The 12,483-nt window shown below is 49.1% G+C and overlaps 1 protein-coding gene across 6 annotated transcripts in view; it reads left to right on the forward strand.

Moving 5' to 3' along the window:
- The window catches only part of KLHL22 (kelch like family member 22), a 36,081-nt gene that overhangs the window by 1,790 nt on the left and 21,808 nt on the right, over positions 1-12,483 (forward strand). For all 6 annotated transcript variants that reach the window (XR_014826106.1, XR_014826105.1, XM_021072692.2 and 3 more), the window contains 2 exons: positions 1,057-1,322; positions 8,644-8,809. Coding sequence is in view for 4 of the 6 variants with exons in the window: in XM_021072690.2 (XP_020928349.2) it covers positions 1,057-1,322; positions 8,644-8,809 (432 nt within the window). In the remaining 2 variants the exon portion in view is untranslated. The remainder of the gene's footprint in view (positions 1-1,056; positions 1,323-8,643; positions 8,810-12,483) is intronic.

The following is a 12,483-nucleotide window of genomic DNA, read 5'->3' on the forward strand; positions in this document are numbered from 1 at the left end:
ACGTGAGGTGGGGAAGGCAGTTGTTTACAGGTGTGGCAAGTGGTCTGGAGAGACCCCACAGCTTGATGCAGGACTGGCTGCCCCCTGATCTGGAGCAACCAGCTGTCCACAGTCACTTTTTTTTTTTTCCTTTTTTGGCCGACCTGTGGCATATGGAGTTTTCAGGCCAGGCATCAGATCCAAGCAATGGCGGTGACCTAAGCCAAAGCTGTGGCAACGCTGGATCCTAAACCCACTGTGCTGGGCCAGGGAGGGAACCTGCATCCTGGTGCTGTGGTGATGCTGCGTGTGGATTCTGTTGTGCCACAGTGGGAATTCCCACAGTCACTTCTGGTTGTTTTGGAGTGTTTGCCCAAAATGTGTTTGTAGTATATTTTCCTAATGGAGTTTGAGGATCCTGTTCAAATTGGCTTAACATACTGACTCAATTATGAGAAGGTAAGCTTGAATTTAAAAGATGATGCAGACATCTCAGGTCCACCACAGCTAGTCAGAGTTAGAGTGTTTGACTCTCATAATATCCATAAAGGAAGTCAGGGCCTGGAACCTTCCCCTGAACCACCCCCCAGGCCTGTTGTTTTTATGCATCCCTTTCTGTGTGGGGTCCTAGTGTTCTTTCCCAACAGGCAGGAGTAAGAGCCCTTGAGAACCTGGTCTGTGCTGGTGCTTTCTGCTCATCCTTCAGGAATTTTAGAATGCCCCAAGGGGGCTGGGTGCTTGTGTTTCCCCTTTTTCAGGAAAGTGACTGTGGACCTTACCCTCAGGTCTCGGGTTCCTTGTGGAACCTTGAGGCTGGGGCTGGGGTTCCCACCTGGGTTGGTCTATCTTCAGAATCCTTCTCTTCACAGCAATGCCGAAGGAGATAAAATGGGAAGGAGAACCTTGACGATGGAGGGACACAGGTCATGAAGAAGATCCCAAGTTTGGGCAGCGAGGGGAAGGGAGAGGGAAATAAAGGCTGAGACCATGGGCAAAGTGCTAGTGAGCAGGTAGCCAGCCCTGCTCACCTGGTGCTGCTGCCTCCCAGGCTCATCCCTCTCCCCTCTGTCTTGCCAGCTGACAGCCACAGTGCTGAGGTCTGGAGCGGTGGTCAGGATGGCGGAGGAACAGGAGTTCGCCCAGCTCTGCAAGTTGCCCACACAGCCCTCCCACCCTCACTGTGTCAGCAACACCTACCGGAGTGCACAGCACTCTCAGGCCCTTCTCCGGGGCCTGCTGGCTCTCCGGGACAGCGGCATCCTTTTCGATGTCGTCCTGGTGGTGGAGGGGAGGCACATCGAGGCCCATCGTATCCTGCTGGCTGCCTCCTGCGATTACTTCCGGTGAGTCCGATCACTTACCCTTAAGTCCTCACCTAAGATAGCTGGGGATGCCGGCTCTGCTGGCTGGACGTGTTGGCAGGCTTGCAACGGCCTTCTTCCGCTGCTTGCTGTGCAGACGATGGTTTCCGGTTTGTTTATCTTTCAGCTGCCCCATCTTTGGGGCATGTTCTCTTGCTTTTTATTTCTTTTAATGATAGTACTCTTGGAGTTCCCTTTGTGGCTCGGTGGTTAACGAATCCGACTAGGAACCATGAGGTTGTGGGTTCGATCCCTGGCCTTGCTCAGTAGGTTAAGGATCAGGCGTTGCCGTGAACTGTGGTGTAGGTTGCAGACGCGGCTCGCATCCTGCATTGCTGTGGCTCTGGTGTAGGCTGGTGGCTACAGCTCTGATTGACCCCTAGCCTGGGAATCTCCATATGCTGCGGGAGCAGCCCAAGAAATGGCAAAAAAAAAAAAAAAAAAAAAAAGAGAGAGAGAGAGAGATAGGAGAGAGATAGTACTCTTTGCTTTAGTTGCATTATTGCGTTTTCTAAATGGAATTTTCTGGTGTATGTATAGTATGCTAGTGTGAAACAGCTTTTCTTTCTACTTTGCTCTGGCTTCCTATTATTTCATTAAAAATATTTTCATTCTGGGAGTTCCCATTGTGGCTCAGTGGTTAATGAATCCAACTAGGAACCATGAGGTTGCGGGTTCGATCCCTGGCCTTGCTCAGTGGGTTAAGGATCCAGCGTTGCTCTGAGCTGTGGTATAGGTTGCAGACTTGGCTAGATCCTGCATTGCCGATTAGACCCCTAGCCGGGGAACCTCCATATGCCAGGGGTGCAGCCCTAGAAAATGCAAAAAGACCAAAAAAAAAAGAAAAAAGAAAAAATTTTCATTCTGTATAGAACTGGGATCTATATCTAGTCACTTGTGATGTAACATGATAATGTGAGAAAAAAGAATGTATACATGTTTTGTGTGACTGGGTTACTTTGCTGTACAGTAGAAAATTGACAGAACACTGTAAACCACCTCTAATGGAAAAAATAAAAATCATTATAAAATTAAAAAAAATATTTTCAAACCTTTGGAAACATTGAAAGGAACAGTATTATACCTGGACACCAGTTGTTACTATTTTGCTGCATTTATTTTCTCTGCTTTTGCAACACACACCTTTTTTTAAGATGTTATAATGCTTCATGCCATAGTTGGCTCAGTGTTCTTATAAAGCTGGCAGGGAGCCCAAGAGGCCAAGGCACCTCTCAGGACCTCTGTGGGGGCTGAGCCAGGTGGTCAGTACCATATGCACATTGTCCACACAGACCCCATACACACCCGTACCCAGCTCTCCACCTCCTGCTCACACCTTCTCATCCCTCAGGCCTTGGCCTCTGACCCTCCCTGTGGGTTCTGTGGTCCCTGGGGTTTCTCAGGGCCTTCTGCTGACCCCAGCCCGGCACTGACAACGTTGGCCAGAACCAGTGCTACCACCCGCGCTTCACTTGGTGAGATAGATGGAGCCCACCACCGGCAGGGGCAGACAGGACTCGAAGCCTGAGACCTTCCTTTCCAGCTCCCACCCTATTCGGTCATTTTGTCTTCAAGTCTCGGTTGTAGTTCTCCTTTTTTTCTTTTCTTTTTACAGCATATGGAAGTTCCCCAGGCTGGGAGTCAAATCGGAGCTGCAGCTACCAGCCTACACCACAGCCACAGTAACATGGGATCCGAGCCACACCTGTGATCTACGTCACAGCTCACGGCAACACCGGATAACCCACTGAGCGGGAGCTGGGGATTCGAACCCTCATCCTCATGGATACTAGCCATGATGGGAACGCCCTCAAAATATTTCTTTATGGTTTAAGTCCTTTCTATTCTCCAGAAGGCATTCGTGGAGCCTGTGAGTCAGTGGTCAGTGGTGCCTTGGGGTAGATGTGTCCACGGACAGCAGTGTCCCTTTAGTTCATAGGGGTTCAGCCCTTACAAGCTTTGAGATAACAGACAGGGCAGTGGGAAGGACAGGGTTGTTGGGAATCACCTGTGGGAAGGCCTCAGGGCACAGAGGCCCAGCACTGGGGTCCTCCCAGCAGCCTCCTGGACATACCCTCAAAGCCCTTCAGGTGGAGCTCCTCTCCTCATGGGCTGACCTGTCACTGTCACATTCCGCTCCCTCAAAAACCCCCTTTCACTCACAGTCAAAACCTTCTGGCTTTACACATCCTCCAGAAGTGGTTCTTAGTGCTTTGACAGCCATCTCCAGGCAGGCCCCTCCTGGGAGGTGCCCCCTCTCAGGCACAGTCACTGATAGGCTGACACCCCCTCCTGCTGGGACCAGGGAGAACCCAGACTCACTTCTGATACACACAAATGTAATAGATGGTTCCCAAGCTTTTGCAGGTTTATTTGTCATTATTCACTTCCATTACTGACTTAGGTTGAAATGATGAAAGGGCCTTTTTTCCCAGCAAGACCAGTGAGGATGTCTGGTGTGGGCCAGGGCCAAGAGAAGGGCTTTGGAGGGCCCTCAGGGGAAGTCCAGTGGGGTGTTGTAGGGTGCTGAGTGACGTAGTGAGGTGGGGGAGAGGGTGGCTGACAGCCTTCCTTTTCTTCTCTGGGGTATCCAGCCAGGTGTCCAGCCAAGACGGAAAGCTGAAGCTCTTTACGAAGAACTGAAATCCTCTGTGAGGCTGGGGCACACAGAGCCGCAGAGGAGTAAACCCCAGCCCGGCTGGGCCTTTTTCTTGAAGGACGGCTGGCCCCGTGTTGGGGACCTTTCTTGCACTGCAGAGCACTCTTTAGCCCTAGGCGGCCTGGCATGTCGCCATCCACAGACATGTTTAGGCAGACTTGTGAAACACCAGAGTCTGTTGCCACAGCTGTAACGCATTTTGAGTAGGAAAGCAATTGAAATCCCCACTTTACCTGCCCTCACACCTCACCCCCATGGTAACTGTCTTTACAAGTTCCTTGTCATCCTCGCTGTTTCTTTTTGCAAGTCCTAGTTCATAATTCTCACACCCCCAAAGCTCTCATTCTTCAAAGTTGTTTTGTTTTGCTTTGCTCTACTGTGTTACTAAAACTTCCCGAGTGTCTTCCGGAGGCTTCCCAGGGCTGTTTGTTTGTGGCCAGCGGTCCAGTCTGCCCAGCCGCTGGTTCTTGAGGAGGGAGAAGTTGGGCTCTACTACATCACTGGTTTTTTAAAAACAGAAGTTTGGCACAAATTATTTAAACATGAAACCTGCCCTGGACTGATAGGAGGCTGCATTTGTTTTTATCCTGCCTAGGGTGGCTCTTCGTACATTTGCTTTGGAAATACTGGGGTATTTGGATTTGAGGTACTGACCCTGATGGGGTGAGGGTGACAGCACAGGTGGCACAGATGCAGTGTCTCTCCAGTTGAAACCTTCTGAATTCTGTTTTTTTGTTTGTTTGGTTTTTGTCTTTTTTTTTTTTTTTTTTTTTTTAGAGCTGCACCCGTGGCATATGGAGGTTCCCAGGCTCGGGATCTAATCGGAGCTGTAGCTGCCGGCCTATACCACAGCCACAGCAATGCCGGATCCTTAACCCACTGAGCGAGGCCAGGGATCGAACCCAGCAACCTCATGGTTCTTAGTCGGATTCGTTTCTGCTGTGCCATGACGGAAACTCCTGAAACCTTCTGAATTCTGAAACACACCTGACCTCAAGGGTTTGGCGGAGGGATTGGAGGCTAGAACAGGCTGACACAGGAAATGTTCTCCCCACCTCACATCAGAGGCAGCCCACTGGCACCTTGTGACATCTGGTTGTCACACCCTGGCAGTAGTGGTGGCCCTTGTTCTCTTTGGAGTCTGTGCTGTCTGTGCCCTCCACATATTTGCTAAGTACCCTGCTGCTGGATACTTGGTGAACATCCTTTTTTTTTTCTCATTTTGAAAAACAAAATTTACCATCTTAACCATTTTTAAGTGTACAGCTTGTTAGTGTTATTTATAGTCACCTTATTGAGCATTCAATTTCCAGAACTTTTTCACCTTTTAAAACTGAAACTGGGAGTTCCCGTCATGGTGCAGTAGAAAGGAATCCGACTAGAAACTATGAGGTTGTGGGTTCGATCCCTGGCCTCGCTTAGTGGGTTAAGGATCCGGCGTTGTTGTGAGCTGTGGTGTAGGTCACAGACACAGCTTGGATCTGGCATTGCTGTGCCTGTGGTGTAGTCCGGCAGCAACAGCTCTGATTAGACCCCTAGCCTGGGAACCTCCATATGCCGCAGGTGCATCCCTAAAAAGTAAAAAGACAAAAAAAAAAAAAAAAAAACCTGAAGCTGTAGCACCAAACAACTCTTCAGTCCCTGGCACCGCCATTCTGCTTCTGTCTCTATGAAATTTGACTGCTTTGGGGACCTGAGATAAATCGAATTGCACACTATTTGTCCTTTGGGGACTGACTTTTCTCAGCACAATGCCCTCGGGGCTTGTCCATGCTATAGCCTGGATCAGAATTTCCTTCCTTTTTAAGGCTGAATGGTGTTCCATTGTTTGTATGCAACTGCATTCGTTTCTCCAGTCCACTCGATGGACACTGGTTGTCCCTGTAACGCTGGTATGAACAGGGGTGTACAGATATCTCCTCGGGACCCTGCTCTCAGTTCTGAGTATATCCTTAGAAGTGGAATTGCTGGGTCATGTGGGAATTCTGTTTTTAATTTTTTCGAAAACCTCTGTACTGTTTTCCACAGCAGCTGCACCAGTTATACATTCCCGCCAGCACTGCACAAAGGTTCCAATTTCTCCACATTCCCGCCAGTATTTGATGTTTTCTGGTTTTTTTGATAGTATCCATTCTACTAGGTATGAGATATGAGTAGTTTAAAAAATTTTTTCCCACTTATGTTTTTATTTTGACATGATTTCAGAGTTACTGAAAAGTGGTAAGAACAAAATAAAGAATTAAACATCCATTTTTTTGAGGGGGAGAAAACAATAAGAAAAGTAAAAAAGGAATGGATATTTGTTTTATTTTTTCCAGCCTTGCTTTCCCCTCCCTAACTCTTAAAGGTGTCAGTCCTACAGAAAAGATGAAAGGTGGGTCCAGGGAACACCTGTGCCCTGTGCCTAGACTCATCAGTTATTTACACTTTGCTGTGTGTGTTCACTCCGGAGTACCTTATAAATATGATAGTTTATCTGGAAGTCATTCAGTGCACCTTCAAGAATAAGGATCTTCTCCAGAATACCCATCATACCACGACCAATCTAAGAAAATTTATAGTCAGTCCATAATTTCATCAGATACTGAGTTTGTGTTCGAATTTTCTTAATTGTCCCTAAACCTCCTCACTCTCCTCTTGACTCAGGATCCAGTCAAGGTCTTCACAGTGTGGACCCTTTCCTAAGATGAGTTGATCCAGGTGCCTGCAACCTGCTCGGGGTGGGTTGGGGTGGGGTGGTCAGGGCCCTGGCGTTGCTGTGCCCACTGCTGCCATTGTGGGCATGTAGCACCTGGCATGCAACAGCACCGTCCTATGGAGTCTGGCAGAGCCAGCCAGGCCTTGGGAAGGCTCCCCAAGGGACTATTGTGGAGCAGAGTGTGCGCACTGGGCTGAGGGGAGGTGGCTCTGCCAGGCCCCGAAGAGACCCAGGGCTAGCTGGATGGCAGGAAAGCCCACTATGCCCGTGATAGGTGCCCACTCTGCACCTCAGTCTGGGCGTTTAACGTGGTCTCAAAGTGCCAAGAGAGTTTGTTGCACGAACTGGTTCTAAAGTCCAGACGTTCAGAAGTTCCCGCCGTGGCACAGTGGAAACAAATCTGACTAGGAACCATGAGGTTTCAGGTTCGATCCCTGGCCTCGCTCAGTGGGTTGAGGATCTGGCATTGCCGTGAGCTGTGGTTTAGGTCGCAGATGCGGCTTGGATCCCGCGTTGCTGTGGCTCTGGCGTAGGCCGGCAGCTACAGCGCCGATTGGACCCCTAGCCTGAGAACCTCCATTTGCCGCAGGTGTGGCCTTAAAAGGACAAGAGACCAAAAAAAAAAAAAAAAATAATGATAATGATAATAAAGTCCAGACGTTCAAAGCAAGCAATGGCCAAGAAATTATTGAAAACCCAGGTAATGAAAGGAGACTGGCCTTGCCCTTTGTGGGTACGTACTGTGAAGCCGCAGTCTGTAAACAGCTCCCGGGAGGGAAAGGACGGGCATCCTGGGGACTGACACAAACCGTCCAGAACTTTGTGATAAACACACGTCACAGGTGGAAAGGCAGCAACAGATTCACCACCTAGAGAACATAAAGTTGGACCCTTGCTTCACACCTAGCACCAAAATAAATTTCAAGCAGATCTACAATTTAATTTGTTTTGTTCGGGCCCGGGGCACACGGTTGTTCCAGGGCCAGGGATTGAACCTAAGCCATAGCAGTGACAATGCCAAGTCCTTAACCAGTAGGCCACCAGGGAACTCCCTGGATCCACAATTTTGAATGTGAAAGATGAACCCACAAACTAGAGAAAACGTGGAGGAATATTTCTAAAGAAATCTCAGAAGGAGAAAGCCTCTCGGGGTTTTACACAGAACCCATAGGCAAGAAAGAAAATGGTAAGGGAGTTCCCTTTGTAGCTTACTGGGTTAAGAACCTGACTAATATCCATGAGGATGTGGGTTCAATCCCTGGCCTTGCTCAGTGGGTTAAGGATCTGGTATTGCTGTGAGATGTGTAGGTCACAGACACGGCTCAGATCCAGTGTTGCTATCTATGGCTGTGGTATAGGCTGGCAACTGCAGCCCTGATTCAACCCCTAGCCTGGGAACTTCCATATGCCACAGGTGTAGCGACAGACAAACGTCTGCATGGCAATAGCATCCTAAAATCAAAGGATTCAGGGTTAAAAAAAAGAAATTCAACTTAGTCCAAAAAGTACAAGTTTCTTTAAAATGGCAAGACAGAGTCTAACAGAAAACTGGTAGAGCATCTGGACTGTTTAGAAGAGAACATAGAAATGATCCTTGAACCTCTTATACCTCAATTCCGGTCCAGACCCTACTTTGCCCAGTCCCTTCTTCCTCCTTTCCTGGTCCCAGGACCTGGGTGCCCACCCCTCTGGTTCCTCATCATGGGTCCCTTCTTCTGTCGCTGTCCACCTGCTCTCCTCCTGAGCTGGGCCCCGTCAGGCTTGCATGTGGCTTCTGGGCATGGGAAATGGAGATTTCTAGAATGGTTTCATGCTTGGTCAGGAGCTTGTGGGCACCTCCTGTGGCATGACAGCCTGAGCCAGCGTCTGGTCGTGCTCAGGTGCCTCTCTGCAGGCCTGCCTGGCGTCCCAACCTGTGTAACCCCATCTGCTGTCTTCCCTCACAGAGGCATGTTTGCTGGGGGGCTGAAGGAGATGGAGCAGGAGGAGGTCCTGATCCACGGCGTGTCCTACAATGCCATGTGCCAAATCCTGCACTTCATATACACATCCGAGCTGGAGCTCAGCCTGAGCAATGTCCAGGAGACTCTGGTCGCCGCCTGCCAGCTTCAGGTGAGGCTCGCCTGCTCTGAGCCAGGCAGGTTTCCTAGTTCCCCCAGGGTGGATGCGGAGCTGCCCTGTCCACCCCTGCGCTGCTGGTCCCTTCCCCGAGGCCAAGCATGTGATGTCCCGTGTGTGCTCGTGCCCTCCGATTGGCCCTGTCCGGCTCTTTGAAACTACTGTCCTTTTCATCACCAACCTGTGAGTGCTTGTTTTCTACAGAATTAAGTTTTCTGAGGCTTTGACTGCGTGACCAAGATTTAAGCAGATAGGGTGACCCCTGGGCAGTCAACGCAGGGCAGGCCCTGCGGGCCTATGCCCTTAGGAGTCCTCATCTGGTGGGGAGACAGCTCTGCCCTCATGTCTTCCAAGTGGAATGAAGTGCCACACCCAGTTTCTCATCCCAACCTTTCCTCATGTCAGAGCACCTCTAGGGCCATCAGATAAGGCCTGTATCGAAGGAAAAGCAGCCTGTTAGGGGTGTCTAGAGGCCCCACCTTGTGGCAGGTGGGCAGGTAGGGCTGAGCCTGGATGGCCTTCGGGGCAGAAGAGCCTCCCCGGCTTCTAACCCAAGAGCCTATCTGTCCCCAGGCCTGCCCAGTGTTGCCGCTGTGGGAACCACTTAACTCCAGTGGTCAGCACCCTGGGGACCCTCCCTCTCTCTCCCCCGGCCCATGTCCCACGGCCATTCTGCCAGCTGTCTGGGCACAGCCTCCCTGTCTCCTGAGCTTCCCAGTTTGGTCCTCTGGTCCAGGTGTGCCAGGTCGTCCTTGTAAATGTCACCTGTAAATGTGACTGTTCTCTCTTTCCCTCCTGGTCTGTCTATCCCTTCCTCCCTCCCAGCTGCTTTCTGCCCTCCCCTGTGTCCATCACACACATTGACACCAAACCGTCTTCCCACACCTGCTTTCCCTTTCCCACCCTGGGCTCCGGGACCACATCTCCTCTCATAGCTCATGGCAGAGGTGTGGTCGGTGCTCCTGGGGGGCAGCATGGGAGGATAGCTCTCACTTCACCTCCAGCAGCCTGGCTTCGTTTTGCTTTGTTTTTCACATACTGGGCTTCTATGCGATGGTTTGTTTGGGGTTTTTGTTTGTTTGTTTGTTTTGGGGTTTTTTTGCTTTTTAGAGCTGTACCCACAGCATATGGAGGTTCCTAGGCTAGGGGTTGAATTGGAGCTGTAGCTGCCCACCTGTGCCACAGCCACAGCCACGCCAGATCTGAGCCATGTCTGTAACCAACATCGCAGCTCACGGCAACGCCAGATCCTTAAACCACTGAGCGAGGCCAGGGATTGAACCTGCATTCTCATGGTTACTGATCAGGTTCGTTACCACTGAGCCATGATAGGAACTCCACAGTGTTGTTTTTAAAGCACGTTTTACTTGGTGTAACCATTCTAAGTACACAGGCTCCCTGGGTCATATTTGTATAGCCAGTGACTGTTGGTGGCTTGTCCCCCACCTGCTGTGCCCTTCGTGGTGTCCCCAGGGCTGTGGATCTGAATCTCAGCCAGACTGTACCCACTGGGTCACCCCAAGCAAATGAGTTCCCTTCTTTGGGCCTCCGTTGGGGCTCTATCTCCTGGGGCTCCTGCGTGTGGGCTGGGTGATTCCTCAGTGAGACCCACCAGCAGCGAGTCCGCCACTCCGGCAACAGAGGCAGGAAGCAGAGGGCAGGCGGCCCCACTTCTCAGGAGCTGCTTCTTAGACCCACTCACAGCCATTGGCTCTCGCCTTCTACTCATAGCCTGGTGTTCAGCGCCCTGGCCTGTGGGAGGTTAGAGGCAGTGTTTTAGGCAGAAGGGGCTAAGAAGAAGCACCTGCTGAGAGAGGAAGTGGATGGTCACATGAATACTTGCAGGACCTAACAAGGGAGCACAATTGGGACTTTCCTGGTGGGGCAGACGCATGCCTGGCAGTTGGCAGGTTTCCATTTAGCCCTCAGGAAGCAGCACATGTCCTAAATCAGAAAGAAAAAAAATTTTTTGGTTTTGGTCTGGTTTTTTTTGTTGTTGTTTTAATTTTTCATTTTTTGTTTTGACCGTGATGTGCAGCGGCTTGATGCAGCATCTCTGTTCGCAGACCAGGTATTGAACCCAGGCCATAGTGGTGAAAGCACTGAGTCTTAACCACTAGACCACTAGGGAACCCCCCACACCAAAAAAAAATTATGGCCACATGCACAGCATATGGAGTTCCTAGACCAGGGATCAGATCCCAGCTGCATTTGTGATCTATGCCGCAGCTGCAGCAATTCTGGGTCAGGCTGGGGATTGAACGTGTGCCTGGCTCTACAGAGATGCTGCTGATCCCGTGTCACCACAGTGAGAACTCCAAAAGATTTTTTTTTTCATTTATAATGATTTTTATTTTTTCCATTATAGCTGGTTTATAGTGTTCTGTCAATTTTCTACTGACAAGGTAACCCAGTCACACATAACATGTATACATTCTTTTTTCTCACATTATCATGCTACATCGCAAGTGACCAGACATAGTTCCCAGTGCTCTACAGCAGGATCCCATTGCTTATCCATTCCAAAGGCAATAGTTTGCATCTGTTAACCCCAAATTCCCAATCCATCCCTCCCCCTCCCCCTCGGCAACCACAGGTTTGTTCTCCATGCCCATGATTTTCTTTTCTGTGGAAAGGTTCATTTGTGCCATATGTTAGATTCCAGATAAGTGATATCATATGTTATTTGTCTTTCTCTTACTGACTTACTTCACTTAGTATGAGAGTCTCAAGTTCCATTCATGTTCCTGCAAATGGCATTATTTTGTTCTTTTTATGGCTGAGTAGTATTCCATTCTGTATATATACCATATCTTCTTAATCCAGTCATTTGTCAATGGACATTTAGGTTGTTTGCATGTCTTGGCTGTTGTGAATAGTGCCACAGTGAACACAGGGGTGCATGTGGCTTTTTCAAGGAAAGTTTTTTCAGGGTATATGCCCAAGAGTGGAATTGCTGGGTCATATGGTACTTCTATATATAGTTTTCTGAGGTACCTCCATAATGTTTTCCATAGTGGTTGTACCAATTTACATTCCCACCAACAGTGCAGGAGGGTTCCCTTTTCTCCACACTGTCTCCAGCCTTTCTTATTTCTGGATTTATTACTGATGGCCATTCTGCCTGGTGTGAGGTGGTACCTCATGGTAGCTTTGATTTGCATTTCTCTAATAATAAGGGATGTTGAGCATTTTTTCATGTGCTTGTTGGCCATCTGTATGTCTTCTTTGGAAAAATGTCTATTCAGGTCCTTTGCCCATTTTTCAATTGGGTTGTTGGCTTTTTTGCTGTTGAGTTGTATAAGTTGCTTGTATAGTTTAGATATTAAGCCCTTGCCGGTTGCATCGTTTGAAACTATTTTCTTCCATCCTGTAAGTTGTCTTTTTGTTTTCTTTTTGGTTTCCTTTGCTGTTCAGAAGCTTGTCAGTTTGATTAGGTCCCATTGGTTTATTGTTGTTTTTATTTCTGTTGCTTTGGGAAACTGACCTGAGAAAACATTTGTAAGGTTGATATCAGAGAATGTTCTGCCTGTGTTTTCTTCTAGAAGTTTGATGGTGTCTTGTCTTATGTTTAAGTCTTCAGAGTTTATTTTTGTGCGTGGTGTGAGGGTATGTTCCAGTTTCATTGACTTACATGCAGCTGTCCAGTTTTCCCAGCACTACTTGCT

The sequence above is a fragment of the Sus scrofa genome, chromosome 14 (genome assembly GCF_054392235.1).
Source record: "Sus scrofa isolate SSC_HxYL_T2T_F1_AM1 chromosome 14, Sscrofa_HxYL_maternal_Yorkshire_Landrace_v2.0, whole genome shotgun sequence".
NCBI classification, from domain to species: Eukaryota; Metazoa; Chordata; class Mammalia; order Artiodactyla; family Suidae; genus Sus; species Sus scrofa.